The sequence below is a fragment of the Delphinus delphis genome, chromosome 4 (assembly GCF_949987515.2).
Source record: "Delphinus delphis chromosome 4, mDelDel1.2, whole genome shotgun sequence".
Taxonomy (NCBI): Eukaryota; Metazoa; Chordata; class Mammalia; order Artiodactyla; family Delphinidae; genus Delphinus; species Delphinus delphis.
In genome coordinates this window covers 47,482,785-47,498,528 of record NC_082686.1, presented here as the reverse complement: position 1 = coordinate 47,498,528, position 15,744 = coordinate 47,482,785, and the positions used below count along the sequence as shown (strand labels likewise).

Sequence of the window (15,744 nt, the reverse complement as noted above, 5' to 3'; positions counted from 1 at the left end):
TGCCAACCACAGTTCAAAGAGCTTAACAAGTGTTAATCATTTAATCCTCACCCGTAACCCTGTGAAGAAAATACACGTATTATCACCACTTTACCAATACGGAGACTGAGGCACAGAGAGTTTAACTTGCCCAAGGCGTCACAGCTTGTAGGTAACCAAAATGCTAAACTGCTTCCCACAATTATCCTGAGCCTGGTCACAAACTTTGGGTCACAAAACTCTAGTGGAATGTGTTTAGGGCCACCTACAATAAGAATAAGGCCACATATGTTACTATGAAGAAGATGGTAACTTTGGACTGACAGTTAGATAGTCCTTTAAAAAATCACACATGGTTACCAATTAGGTCTCAGGGACAATAATGTAAGAAAGGTGCAAATGGATGTGAGTGGCCAGCAAGAAGATTAAAAAGGCAATAAAAGGTCCTAAGTCCAAGGAGCAAAGTTTATCAAATGGCCACTTGTGGTAATACAAAGGTAGCAAATCCCCAATAAGAATTCACACAACAGACATGATGCTAGATAGACATGAAGGCCTGGGAGCCTGCTCACAGCATGTCTTGGTACTGTAATAATGCATTGGTGTGGGGGTAATCTTGCATATCTATGCTATTTGTCTTCTCTTAGGAACTATACCCAAAGAATAAAACTGGGTCTTTGGTAAAAATGTAATACAAGAATCTAAGCTATCATTATTGTAAAATATATTTATATTGTAAAAAATATATTAGGGGGAAAAATAGACCTTGCTGGTTTGTAATTGATGAAGCATGGCTCTTTCAAAGGCGGAGAAGGTAAAAGCTTCCCTCAAATCCCACCAATAACTGGTATTGAAGCACACGGAATGCTGTAGAGGGGTAGAAGAGGCTGATTTCAGAGCCAACAGCTGTGACTCTCCCACAGTGACTGTCACCTGTTCGGTTTTCTTTGACAGGGCAGGAACTGGAGCTCTCTCCTGCTGCATCATTGCTGGGTCTCCTCCTCCTTCACCATCTGATGCTTCTAGGAAACACAAAGTTTAAAAATGAGAAAAGCACCTCTCTCTTTCTTTCTCCCATTGCTAGTGTAATCTTGGTACCATCTTTTTAGAAGGTTCTATCCCTTGACTCATTAATTTCACCTCTAAGAAGCTGAATTTAAGAAAATGATCCAAAATGAAGACAGAGATTTAAGAACGAAGGTGGCAGTGTTATTTATAAAACTGCAAAAATGAAGATTATTCAGATGTCTAAATTTCAGAATGTTTAATTATGGAACACTCACGCTGATTTTACAGATATTAAACTCCCCATTTTCAGATAAGAAAGTTGCTGCTTAGAGGGATGAAGTAATTTGCCCCAGGTCACACACCTGGGAACCCTATTTGAGTCCAAAGTCTTCCCCACAAGTGATACTGCCTGCACTGAGAACCAGCCAGCTCTTGATGCCAGTGTGCTGGCTCCAGGGGTAATGTTAAGAAAGTGGGACAGCAGGATTATAGATCATGAGAAATTCTTAATTTGAATTTATAAAATCTTTCAACACTGGAAAAAGTAAATTCTTACTCCAAGAACCAGGAAAAATAAAAACTTTAATAATTTTTCTGTTAAAAAGCTCTTTTAAAGAAACATGGCAACCATAAGTTTCTTACTTCCCATAATGCCATACTGTCTTCCAGATTTTAGTGGTTGTTCTCTTTGAGCACATTTTTGAATCTTTGAAAGGCTTTACTCACTCCCTTTGAGTTTTTCGGTATATCTCAAAGCCCAAAATGTGAAGTTGTGAGTAATATTGGTCAGAATTCATATTTAGGTACAAATTAACTAGTTTGGTAGTCCTGAGCTTTTAAATGTTTACATACTATGATGGTTAATTTTATGTGTCAACTTGATTGGGCCACAGGGTGCCCAGATATTTGGTCAAACATTATTCTGGATGTTTCTGTGTAGGTGTTTTTGGTTGAGATTAACATTTGAATGGGTAGACTGAATAAAGTAGATTTCCCTCCCTAATGTGGGTGGCACTCATCCAATCAGATATGGCTGGAACAGAACTAAAAGCATTAAAGAAGAAGTAACAACTGACACTGCAGAAATACAAAGTATCATGAGAGATTACTAAAAGCACCTATATGCCAATAAAATGGACAACCTGGAAGAAATGGACAAATTCTTAGAAAAGCACAGCCTTCCAAGACTGAACCAGGAAGAAAGAGAAACACGAACAGACCAATCACAAGCACTGAAATTGAAACTGTGATTAAAAATCGTCCAACAAACAAAAGCCCAGGGCCAGATGGCTTCACAGGCAAATTCTATCAAACATTTAGAGAAGAGCTAACACCTATCCTTCTCAAGTTCTTCCAAAATATAGCAGAGGGAGGAACACTCCCAAACTCTTTCTATGAGGCCACCATCACCCTGATACCAAAACAAGACAAAGATGTCACAAAAAAAGAAAACTACAGGCCAATATCACTGATGAACACAGATGCAAAAATCCTCAACAAAATACTAGCAATTCGAATCCAACAATACATTAAAAGGTTCATACACCATGATCAAGTGGGATTTATCCCAGGGAGGCAAGGATTTTTCAATATCCGCAAATCAATCAGTGTGATACACCACATCAACAAATTGAAGGATAAAAACCATATGATCATCTCAATAGATGCAGAAAAAGTTTCTGACAAAATTCAACACCGATTTATGATAGAGACTCTCCAGAAAGTGGGCATAGAGGGAACCTACCTCAACATAATAAAGGCCATATATGACAAACCCAGAGCAAACATCATTCTCAATGGTGAAAACTGAAAGTATTTCCTCTAAGATGAGGAAAAGACAAGGATGTCCACTCTCACCACTATTCTTCAACATTGTTTTGGAAGTTTTAGCCACAGCAAGCAGAGAAGAAAAAGAAATAAAAGGAATCCAAATCGGAAAAGAAAAAGTAAAACTGTCACTGTTCGCAGATGACATGATAGTATACAAAGAGAATCCTAAAGATGCTACCAGAAAACTACTAGAGCTAATCAATGAATTTGGTAAAGTAGCAGGATACAAAATTAATGCACAGAAATCTCTTGCATTCCTATATACTAACAACGAAAGATCAGAAAGAGAAATTAAGGAAACACTCCCGTTTACTACTGCAACAAAAAGAATAAAATACCTAGGAATAAACCTACCTAAGGGGCAAAAACCCTGTATGCGGAAAACTATAAGACACTGATTAAAGAAATCAAAGACGATACAAACAGATGGAAAGATATACCATGTTCCTGGATTGAAATAATCAACATCGTGAAAATGACTATACTACCCAAAGCAATCTACAGAATCAATGCAATCCCTGTCAAATCACCAATGGCATTTTTCACAGAACTAGAACAAAAAATTTTACAATTTTTATGGAAACACAAAAGACCATGATAGCCAAAGCAATCTTGAGAAAGGAAAATGGACCTGGAGGAATCAGGCTCCCAGACTTCAGACTATACTACAAAGCTACAGTAATCAAGACAGTATGGTACTGACACAAAAACAGAAATATAGATCAATGGAAGAGGATAGAAAGCCCGGAGATAAACTCACGCACATATGGTCACCTTATCTTTGACAAAGGAGGCAAGAATATACAATGGAGAAAAGACAGTCTCTTCAATAAGTGGTGCTGGGAAAACTGGACAGCTACATGTAAAAGAATGAAATTAGAACACTCCCTAACACCATACACAAAAATAAACTCAAAATGGATCAAAGACCTAACTGTAAGGCCAGATACTATAAAACTCTTAGAGGAAAACATAGGCAGAAGACTCTATGACATAAATCACAGCAAGATCCTTTTTGACCCACCTCCTAGAGTAATGGAAATAAAATCAAAAATAAACAAATGCGACCTAATGAAACTTAAAAGCTTTTGAACAGCAAAGGAAACCATAAGTAAGATGAAAAGACAACCCTCAGAATGGGAGAAAGTATTTGCAAACAAAGCAACTGACAAAGGATTAATCTCCAGAATATACAAGCAGCTCATGCAGCTTAATACCAAAAAACGAACAAACAACCCAATCCAAAAATTGGCAGAAGACCTAAATAGACATTTCTCCAAAGAAGAAATACAGATTGCCAACAAACACATGAAAAGATGTTCAACATCACTAATCATTAGAGAAATGCAAATCAAAACTACAGTGAGGTATCACCTCACACTAGTCAGAATGGCCATCATCAAAAAATCTACAGAAAATAAATGCTGGAGAGGGTGTGGAGAAAAGGGAACCCTCTTGCACTGTTGGTGGGAATCTAAATTGATACAGCCACTGTGGAGAACAGTATGGAGGTTCCTTAAAAAAACAGAACTACCATATGACCCAGCAATCCCACTACTGGGCATATACCCTGAGAAAACCATAATTCAAAGAGTCATGTACCCCAATGTTCATTGCAGCACTATTTACAATAGCCAGGAGATGGAAGCAACCTAAATGTCCATTGACAGATGAATGGATAAAGGAGATGTGGCACATATATACCATGGAATATTACTCAGACACAGAAAGGAACGAAATTGAGTTATTTCTAATGAGGTGGATGGACCTAGAGTCTGTCATACAGAGTGAAGTAAATCAGAAAGAGAAAAACAAACACCGGATGCCAACACACATATATGGAGCCTAAAAAATGGTACTGATGAACCTAGTGGCAGGGCAGGAATAAAGACACAGACGTAGAGAATGAACTTGAGGACACAGAGGGGGAATGGGAAGCTAGGATGAAGTGAGAGAGTGGCATGGACATATATACACTACCAAATGTAAAGTAGATAGCTAGTAGGAAGCAGCCCCATAGCACAGGGAGATCAGTTCGATACTTTGTGATGACCTAGAGGGCTGGGAAAGGGAGGGTGGGAGGGAGGCTCACGAGCGAGGGGATATGGGGATATATGTGTACATATAGCTGATTCACTTTGTTCTACAGCAGAAACTAACACAACATTGTAAAGCAATTATACTCCCATAAAGATATTAAAAAAAGAAAAGAAAAGAAGTAAAAGCATGACCTCCCCTGATTAAGATAATTTTTTCTGCCTTTGTACTTGAACTGAAACATGGGCTCTTCCTGGATCTGGAGCCTGCCAGCCTTCAAGCTAGAACTACACCACCAGCTCTCCTGGTTCTCAAGCCTTCTGACTAGGATTGGAACTAGACAATTGGCTCTCCTGGGTCTCCAGCTTGTCAGTCTATCCTGCAGATCTTGGGACTTGACAGTCTCCATAATTGCATGAGCCAATTCCTTTATGTATACACACATAGATACACAGAGAGAGAGACACAGAGAGAGAGACAGAGAGAGAGAGCGATAAATATAGATAGATATATAGATATCTATTCTGTTGTTTCTGTTTTTCTGGAGAACCCTGATTAATACCCTGACTTTTAACTACGTAGCATAAAAAAAAGGACTCTACCCAATGAAGTAGTAGCAGGTAGAAGATTAACAGGGCTTTTTACTTATTTTTAAAATTTATTTATTTTTTTATTTTTGGCTGCATTGGGTCTTTGTTGCTGCACACGGGCTTTCTCCAGCTGTGGCGAGCAGGCACTACTCTTCCTTGCAGTGCACGGGCTTCTTGCTGCGGTGGCTTCTCTTGTTGCAGAACATGGGCTCTAGGCATGCGGGCTTCAGTAGTTGTGGCTCACAGGCTCTAGAGCGTCGGCTCAGCAGTTGTGGTGCATGGGCTTAGTTGCTCCACAGCATGTGGGATCCTCCCAGACCAGGGCTTGAACTCGTGTCCCCTGCATTGGCAGGCAGATACTCAACCACTGCGCCACCAGGGAAGTCCCTAACAGGGATTTTTAAATGAAGGACTAAGTTGGCATTAAAAGTATTTATAGTGCTGCTTCTGGGAAGAGAGTAGTAGTAGTCATATTTTCCCTTATTCCTCCTGCTAAGTACAGCTAAAAATCCTGACCATTACATATAAAACAAACATTGGAGATCTCTGAAAGGTGGAGAGAAGTCAGACATGCTAGGGACTTTGGGGCCCAAGGAACAACACAGCGGTGAGCTCCCTGGGTTTTCTTTTTGCCTTATTATCTCAGACTTGGAGCTAAAGAAGCTAGTAACTTGGAAATGCCAGTGAGAGCAGACAAAAAACCGCAACAAATGTCTGCTCTGTTTAACAAAATGACCAGGAAAACAACAGCCTAGCAAGACTGAAAACCTTTAGATAATAACTACTTGACTTCAGCCAAACACAACAGAAAAACTGTTTTCTTTGCTGCCTACACCAGCAAAGGCTGAGTGGGGAACCTAGACTTCCACCTTTGTCAGGCTGTAATGAGGCACCCCAACTCCTCCTCCACCTTCCATCAGGGTGGTGTCAGAGGTGATCAAGTAGGGACTGAACCCCTGAAGAGATTTTCATCCCTGAAGGGTGGTAACAGACCCCTGCTCTCTACCACCACCACCAGTGCAGTATCAATGCAGAACACACTGTGAGCCTGGACTTCCATCTCCTCCTGATAGTAATGAAGGGCACCTTTCCTTCCCCACTGGGGTCAGAGGAACCCTAGTAGAGAATCAGGACTTTACATACTGCCCAGTGGTAATGAGGCCAACACCCACACTAGTGTTTTAGCAAGCACTAAAAGAGCTATGCAAAGAGATGTACTCAAAAATACTACAATAAATCAAAACAGAATTCTAAAAATGTTCAAGTAACGCACAGGAAGGCAGAAAGATAAACAAGAAATAGCAAATAAACAGAAAAGACAAAATAAAATGGCATATTTGAATCCCAACATATCAACAATTACATTAATGTAAATGATCTAAACACACCAATTTAAGGACAGAGATTGGGACTTCCCTGGTGGCGCAGTGGTTAAGAATCTGCCTACCAACGCAGGGGACATGAGTTCGGTCCCTGGTCTGGGAAGATCCTACATGCCGCAGAGCAACTAAGCCCGTGCACCACAACTACTGAAACTGCGCTCTAGAGCCCGCGAGCCATAACTACTGAGCCCACGTGCCACAACTACTGAAGCCCGCGCACCTAAAGCCCGTGCTCCGCAACAAGAGAAGCCACCACAATGAGAAGCCAGCGCATTGCAATGAAGAGTATTCCCTGCTCGCCGCAACTAGAAAAAGCCTGTATGCAGCAACGAAGACCTGACACAGCCAAACATAAATAAATAAAATAAATACATTTATATTAAAAAAAAGACAGAGGTTGACAAAGTGGATTAAAAAAATGACCTAACTATATGCTGTTTACAAGAAACTTACCTCAAATATGACGATATAGCTAAAAGCAAAATGATGGCTGAAATATAACATGTAAATATTGATAAAAAAGCAGGAGTTATATTAATATACTCTATTAATTATATTAATATGATTAATTATATATTTGATATTAATATCAGATAAAGGTTGAATAAATTAGTTCTTTCTTTAGTCTGTGTGTGATGTTTTTTGGTTCCAAAGAAGAAAACTGCTTTTCTGAAGTAAGGATGCTAGTACTGTGATTTCCATTAAGAGAGTATTAAAAGAACAGTAATGGGACCCAACCTAACCAGCCTGGCTCTAGCATCTAGATTTCTCTAGAACTGCTGGCATTTGAGGAAGTTAAGCTAGGCCTGTGCCACTCAGTCCCAGTGGCTGATTTTCAGCCCATGGAGTGGAGTCACCAAGACGGTGCAACCTTATTTTCAACTCCTTGAGGGTCTACTTTAAAAAAAAAAAAAAAAAAAAAAAAAGGATACCACCAGATGGGAGTGGAGTCAAGTACACGGTTCTTTTTCAACCCCAGGCAAAAAGAGCAAAAAGTTAAAATTAACAGTTGCACGTATCTTTCTCTTTCCTTCAATCCCTGACTTTGTCCTCTTTATGAAAAGTATCAGAAATCCAATTTCCCAGCAATTTCCTTAAGCTTCTAAGTATTTACTTGCATGAACTCCTTCTAGGCCCTAGGGAGAATACTGGCAATGGATCATACAGTTAATTTTTCTTAAAAAATCTGCAAAAGAAAGATATATGGTGATTAAAATAAATACAATAGACCACTGTCTATTTCTACTCAGAATTCACCTCTGTCCCTATCTCCTAGTGAGTAGTGTTGGAGCTGAAGTGAGCATTTTGGGGATCCAGTTAGAGGGAGCTGGTTGGACAGACATTGAGCTTGAGTTTAATGAGATATTATAAGGTTCATAATCATAAAGTCTATAGTTAAATTATTGCTAGCTCTCCTACTGTAGGAATACTTCCAGGAATATTCCTACTACCCCATGCCAACTCACCAGACATCTGACACAAAGTGTACAGGGCTAGAGGTTGTGGACTGTGACACAAACATACCTGTAGCCTCCTTCCTTAGAAATATGTGGGAAGTGGAGGAGAAAGCAGGTTTGGGATGAATGAAACCAGAAATTAGTCAGTGGAAAATTCTTCCAATCATCAAAAATGTAAAACTGTAAGCAGAAAATTAGGTTCCCATTTTGTCTATTCTAAATGGCAAGTCTCTTTCATAGGAATAGAGTAGATGCTGTATTTTACAGTTATCTGATAGGGATGAGTAAAATAAAACTTTTCAAAATTCCTGTGTTTATAACAGTACTGTTGTGATTTCTTATTTAAAATAATTTCTTTCATACCTAATTTTGTATCAGTAATTTTGTATTCTTTTTCTAAGAGAGGGTCCCCCAAATTACGTAAGATTTAGGCCTCACAGAAACCTAGATCTGCCCTGGCTATAGACCTGCTTAACTCTCCTATAGTTCTCACAGTTTCTCAACAGAATAAACTACTGAAACCCATAACCTGGTAAGTTTCAAAAGCACGATGCTAAGCAAAAGAAGCCAGAATCAAGAGGGTATATAATGTGTGATTCCACTTATTTAACACTCTGGAGAAGGCAAAACCATAGGGATAAAAAAACAGATCAGTAGTTACTGGGGACTGGAGATGGGAAACTTCTGGGGATTGTTGGAAATGTTCTATAACTTTATTGTGGTGGTGGTTACACAACTGTATGCTTTAGTAAAACGTCATAGAACCACACTCAAAAAGGGGTTAATTTTACTATGTAAATTATTTGCTATATAAATTATTCCTCAGTAAGCCTGACTTTAAAAAAAAATGATAGAAGCTAACTTTCATCAAACAATTTGTTAACACTTGCCCAGTGTCACACAATTAATAGGCAGAGCTGGGATTTGAATCCCAAATATTCTAATGTGGAGTCCACACTACCCTTGCATGAGAAGATGCTGCTTATAGCTAAATGATGTTTCCTTCTATTCTGTTTGCTAAGAGGTTTGTTTATTGTTTTATTTTAAAATCACTAATAGGTGTTAAATTTAATGCAATGCCTTTTGTTTTCACATTTACTGAGATGATTATATGGGTTTCTCCTATAATCTGTTAATGTGGCCAACTGTGAAAATAGGTTGTCTAATGTTAAACCATCCTTGCTATTCCTAGGATAAATCGCAATTGATCATGACGTATTTCTTTTTTAATAATGTTGGTTTTTATTTTGGTTACCATTTTATTTAGATATTTATTTACATAATTTTCCTTTCTAGTATCGTCCTTGCCTGGTTTAGGTATTTTGGTTATATTAGCTTCATAAAAGTGTTGGGAAATGTCTCCTCATTTTCTGTCCTCTGAAATAGTTGTATACGAATAGTTAAGATGATCTGTTTCTTGACATTTGGTAAAATCTGTTAGTAAAAGAAGCAGAGCGTAGTATTCTTTTTGTGGGTATGTTTTAACAAATGCTTCAATTTCTAACAGTTATATGATTATTCGGGTTTTTCTTTTTTTTTTTTTTTTCCAGTACGCGGCCTCTCACTGATGTGGCCTCTCCCGTTGCGGAGCACAGGCTCCGGACGCGCAGCCTCAGCGGCCATGGCTCATGGGCCCAGCTGCTCCGCGGCATGTGGGATCTTCCCGGACCGGGGCACGAACCTGTGTCCCCTGCATCGGCAGGCGGACTCTCAACCACCTCGCCACCAGGGAAGCCCCCGGGTTTTTCTATTTTTAACTCAATTTTGGTAAGTATTATTTTTCTAGGTAATTGGCTGTTTTATTTAAATTTCTCAAATTTATTGGAGAGGTGTGATCATTATATGTAGCTATGTCTTCTTTTTCTTTTCTCCCATCTTTTATTTGTACTTTTTTTTTTCTAGTTCTGCCTTGGAGAGGTCTTTCCTTAAAAAACCAACAACAACTAGGTTCTGTATGATAGATGCTTTCTATTGCTTCTTTGGTTTCTAGTACACTAATTAACATTCTTTACTTTCTTTAGGTATACTCTTTTGAGTTCTTAATTCTTGTAGTTGGATATTTAGCCCATTAAGCTTTTCTCTTTCTGATGTAAGCATTAAGGATATATATTTTCTTAAAACTTTATAACAACTGAATACCATACATTTTAATATTATAGCATTTTCATTATCATTTAATTCTAAATATTTTTAAAGACTCTATAATGACTTTTCTTTGATGAGTTATTTAGAAGTGCACTGTTAAATTGTCAAACAGATTTTTTTAAGTTACCTTTTTTTATATTGTGGTTAGAAAAATGGCCTGCAAGTCAATTCTTTGATATTTGTTAAGACTTGCTTTATTTTCTAGCACAGGGATCACCACACTTTTTAGGTTTTTAGGGCCACACGGTAAATAAGTGTAGGGTTTGCGGAGCAATAAGGTCTCTGTCAGTAATTACTGGATTCTACTGTTGGGCAAAAGCAGCCTTAAGACAATATGTAAATGATTGGGTGTGGCTGCGTTCTGATAAACTTTATTTACAGAAACACATCCTGGCTGGATTTGGTCCATGGGTCATAGTTTGCCAGCTCTTGACCTAGTATATAACTATTTATTGATTGATTGATTTTTATTGAAAATAGTTGACATAGAATATCATGTTAGTTTCAGGTGTACTACCTAGTAATTTGACATTTGGATACATTATGAAATCATCACCACAGTTAGTCTAGTAACCATTTGTTCCCATACGTAATCAATTAAAAAAAAATTTTTTGTTGGACTAGAATGTGCAGTATCTAATTGTTAGGTGCATAGTTCTATACATGATTACAGATAAACTTAACGATGTTTTTCAAATCTGCTATATGTTTATGAATTTTTATGTTTTATCTATCAATAATTGACATATATATTAACATCTTCCACTCTTATTTTGAATTTCTCCATGTTTTCCAATAATTCTGTCAGTTTTTGTTTACACATTTCATAGGTATGTAAGGTGCATGCAAGTTTGGAACTGTTACAACTTCCTGTTGGTTGATTGTTCCTTTTATCATTATGTAGTGACACCGTTTCAAAAATCCATCTTGTTGTAGAGAACAAAGGTATGGACACCAAGTGGGGGAAGTGGTGGGGGGAGGGGTGGTGGTGGGATGAATTGGGAGATTGGGATTGATATGTATACACTGATGTGTATAAAATGGATGACTAATAAGAACCTGCTGTATAAAAAGATAAATAAAATTAAATTAAAAATTTTTTTTTAAATAAATCCATCTTGTTGGAACTTCCCTGGTGGCGCAGCGGTTGGGAATCCACCTGCCAATGCAGGGGACACGGGTTCAATCCCTGGTCCGGGAACATCCCACATGCCGTGGAGCAACTTAAGCCCGTGCACCACAGCTACTGAGCCTGCCCTCTAGAGCCCGCAAACCACAACTACTGAAGCCCGCGAGCCACAACTACTGAAGCTTGCGCACCTAGAGCCCGTGCTACTCAACAAGAGAAGCCACCGCAATGAGAAGCCTGCGCACCGCAACGAAGAGTAGCCCCAGCTGGCCGCAACTAGAGAAAGCCCGTGTGCAGCAACCAAGACCCAATGCAGCCAATAATAAATAAACAAATAAATAAAATAAATCTATTAAAAAAATCCATCTTGTTTAATTTAGTTCAATTTCACTTATTTGGGGAGCGGTTTTCTGTATTTCTAGAGGCGGTCAGCTGTTCTCTGGGAAATCTAACTATACACACTGAAAACTAATGTTGGAGACACAGCTGTACTTCAACAGTCTAAAGTGTTTTGCTAAAATTACTCATCCGTAGAAACCAGAATGTTTTATTTGGCGAGGAGAAGCAGGGCTGGGAACCACTCTTCAAGACCATGTTCCCAGCTCATTAAGGGACTCCTACCAGCATCACTGAGAAAGAACACAATTCCCACATCCATAGAACAGGGCCCTGTGAAAAGTGAACTCAGTGAAGGCCCTAAGGCCATGCCAGCAAAACAACACAGGGCAGGGGGAGGGCAGAGCGAGGGCACAGCAGAGGAAGGGAGAGGAAGGGAGAAACAGAAGTGTAGCCAGTGAAAGAAAAGCGCTCTCAATTCTGGCTCCACTTGTACTAACAGTGCGCATGCAGTGAAGGAAGCTCCATCCTTTATTGCTTCTGTACACTTTTCAAAATAATGACTACAGGTGTGCCATGACCAAAAAATAAGGGCTTACAATCAATTAGACCATGCCAGAAAAGAATCATACATCTGTAAGTGTACCTCTCATTTATTCGTACTGTTCATAATGCCTGCTCACCCTTTATCTTTGTCATCTCTCCTTTTCTATCAAAATCTTAGTCCCATCCTCCAAAATTCAGCACAAGTTTCCCCCTCTGTAAAGATCTTCCAAAAGTAGAAACAAGACCATCTTAGGGCTATAATCTAGCAAATAGCTGCAACTTTCACTGAGAAAAGAAAATGCTGAGAAACGGGGAACAGGATCTAGTGTACAAATGAAGAATTATGTGATCGGCAGCAGGAGGAACAGTAAACCCGAAGCCATGTCTATCGTGCCCAATCCAGGCACCTGGTTGTATTGAGGGGGCTGCTCGGAGAAGCCTTGGCAGGCTCAACCTTTAATCTCCTAGCCTTTTCTGGCCACACATTCCCTGCTCTGGGTACAGGGACACTTGACCACTCACAGTCTTCTGTAGCCTTGTGGTGGGTCATCAGGGTTTACATTAGCATGGCATATGCCTCTCTGATTTTGTTTCATTTTTCTTAGGTACCATCTTTTCCTTTTTGCTTTTTCACTCTCATAGGCAGCAAGAAACGGGGCATGCTCTACCTTTTCCATCTCTCAGGCTCCTTAACATGTCCTCTCCCTCTCTCTCCAAAAGATTTGACAAAACAAATGTTTCTGAATGTAAGTCCCCTGTGAGTTAGTTCTTGCCATCAGAAGTCTTCCTGTCATTCTGAACTGGAATGGGGAATGGGGATGGGGTGGGGGTGGGGAACCCTTTTCCCATTGAATTTTGCTGTTTCTAGTGGCAACTGCTACAGCCTGGTCTACATTCCAGTAATGCTCCTATTTTCATAGCTGAAGATGTCCCTAGCAACAGATCCAGATTTTGTTTATAAAATATGTTTCCAGTTCCCACAGGAAACTTTAAAGTTAGAAAATTTGGAATAAGATGGCACAACTCTGAACTGTTGTCACTTTATGGGTCCTAAAACTCTGAAAGAAAGTAAAGCACTATGACCAATAACATTGTCTCAAAAATACATGACTAAAGAAAAATGTTTCACCTTCTATCTGTGGGGATCTTAAATGCTACACAATTTGTTGCCAGTAACATGTCAGCAGTTGTAATGTATAGAAATATCTAATCACTATGTTGTATACCAGGAACTAACGTAGTGTTGTAGGTTAATTATACTTCAAAAGCAAACAAACTCATAGAAAAAGAGATCAGATTTGTGGTGACCTGAAGCAGGGCGTGGGGGGAGAGAGAACTGGATGAAGGTCCTCAAAAGGTACGAACTTCCAGTTATAATAAGCAAGTATTAGGGATGCAATGCACAGCACTAGTAATATAATGAACACCACTGTATGTTATCTAGGAAAGTTGTTAAAAGAGTAAATCCTAAGAGCTCTCATCACACGGAAAATGTATTTTTTCTCTTTTTCTTTTAGGTTATATCTATATGAGATAACGGATGCTCACTAAACTTAATTGTGTTAATCATTTCATGATGTACATAAGTCAAACCAGTATGCTGTACACCTTAAACTTACACAGAGCTGTAATGGGGGTCCTCAATTCCTCCCCTCTGCCTGGAAGAGGTGTGGACGTGACCCATCTTTAGCCAAGAGAACCTGAGCTGTGTTCTGATAGCAGAAAAGGTTTACTATCTTCATGGACACTGTTGGTCTCACGTGACTTTTCCAGTCTCCAAGTCACCACCCTGGATAACTACTTGCCTCATGTTGCTCTGGTCTGCACGATAATAAAGACCTTATTATTAAAAAAAATTAGATCTCAATAAAACTGGAAGAAAGAAAAAATACAAACAGAGTAGCTAAATAGCAAAACAAACAAAAACATACACAGGACAGGCCCCTGAGGAACCACCCACATTGGGTTAAAGCACCCAAAGCCACAGGAGTCTGACCTCTTCTGTGAACGCTCACACTTAAGCCTGGCTGCGGTGGCAGTAAAAAAAAAAAGGACTTCTAATGCCAAAACTGAGGGTGCCAGAGGACCTGTCCTATCTTTAAGGTACAAAAATATAGTGGAGATCATGTAAATATCAGAGGACAGCTTTGCAGGCAGAATAGTTGCCTGCCGGCTATCTGTCCAGAATAAGGCATTTTTCCCTTTTATCCTATTTTATTTTTAGCTTAAGGGAAAAAAAAAAAAGGTAACTCAGCTGGGGCAACAGGACCTCAACTCTAGTCTTGAGTGTTACAGCTTCACCCTTCTTCCTTTCTAGTTTATTTTAAATGTTGGAACATTTACATATTTCGGGGCAGTTTTCAAACTATGAGTAATTTCAATTTAACCTGTTCTGGTCAATCTTTGTAGTTGGAGTTAGGTGAATAGAGCCATGGATGCTGGCAGTGGCATTTTGGGTCTTATTAGAATTGTTATGTTTATTGGATGAGTGTATTTGTTACATTTGGAAGCACTGCTATATAAATTCTCCATTCCTGGAACAGAAACTAATAACAATGTTAATAACTCTTACATAGTCCTTATTTTGAGTAAGGCAGTGTTCTAAACGCTCTACACATATTAACTCATTTAATTCGCATGTCAGTCTTACGAGATGGGTACTGTTACTATAAGCTCTGTTTTACAGAGGTGGACATGGAAGCACTTGTCCAAGGTTAACGAGAGAGTGCATCAGGATTTGGATCTAGGTGGTTTTGATTCAGTTTGCTCTTAACCATTATGCAATACTGCCCCTCTAACTTAGAAAACTAGGTGGCTCTCAGGTGGTACTAATCATTAAGCTAGGTACTGGAATCCACAGGGCTTGGTATGTAGAGCCCAGTTTAACAATAATGTATGTTCTTACATTTGAATAACACTCATCTAACTGGGGCAGAAGCTGCTGCATGTGGTGAATAGCTCCCCTCCTCCAAAACAGACAAACAAACAAACATATCCAATTAGTCCAGATATCTGTTAGGAACTCTCCCCCACCACCCCTTCCTCCATCCTATTTTAGCTGGGGAGAAAATATATCCTGGTTTGCCTAGGCTAGTCCTGGTTTTTGCTTGTCACTCCCACATCCCATCTGATTTAGTATCTGTCTTATTGCAGGCATCCTTTAATACATTAATATGCATTACTACTGTCCAAGTGTGAGAATGGAAATGAGATCACCCTCAGGTTTATTTGACCCCTGAACTCTGCTCTTTGCCGCACAACTGTTAACAGCTCCCAGAACAGCACTCTATGCACACCTTTTGGGA

The 15,744-nt window shown here is 39.2% G+C and overlaps 1 protein-coding gene across 4 annotated transcripts in view; it reads right to left on the bottom strand.

The window, feature by feature from the left end:
* Nucleotides 1-15,744, bottom strand: part of CMSS1 (cms1 ribosomal small subunit homolog) — a 383,527-nt gene that overhangs the window by 34,671 nt on the left and 333,112 nt on the right. For all 4 annotated transcript variants that reach the window (XM_060010537.1, XM_060010540.1, XM_060010538.1 and 1 more), the window contains one exon: nucleotides 913-1,001. In XM_060010537.1, coding sequence (XP_059866520.1) covers nucleotides 913-1,001 — 89 coding nt within the window. The remainder of the gene's footprint in view (nucleotides 1-912; nucleotides 1,002-15,744) is intronic.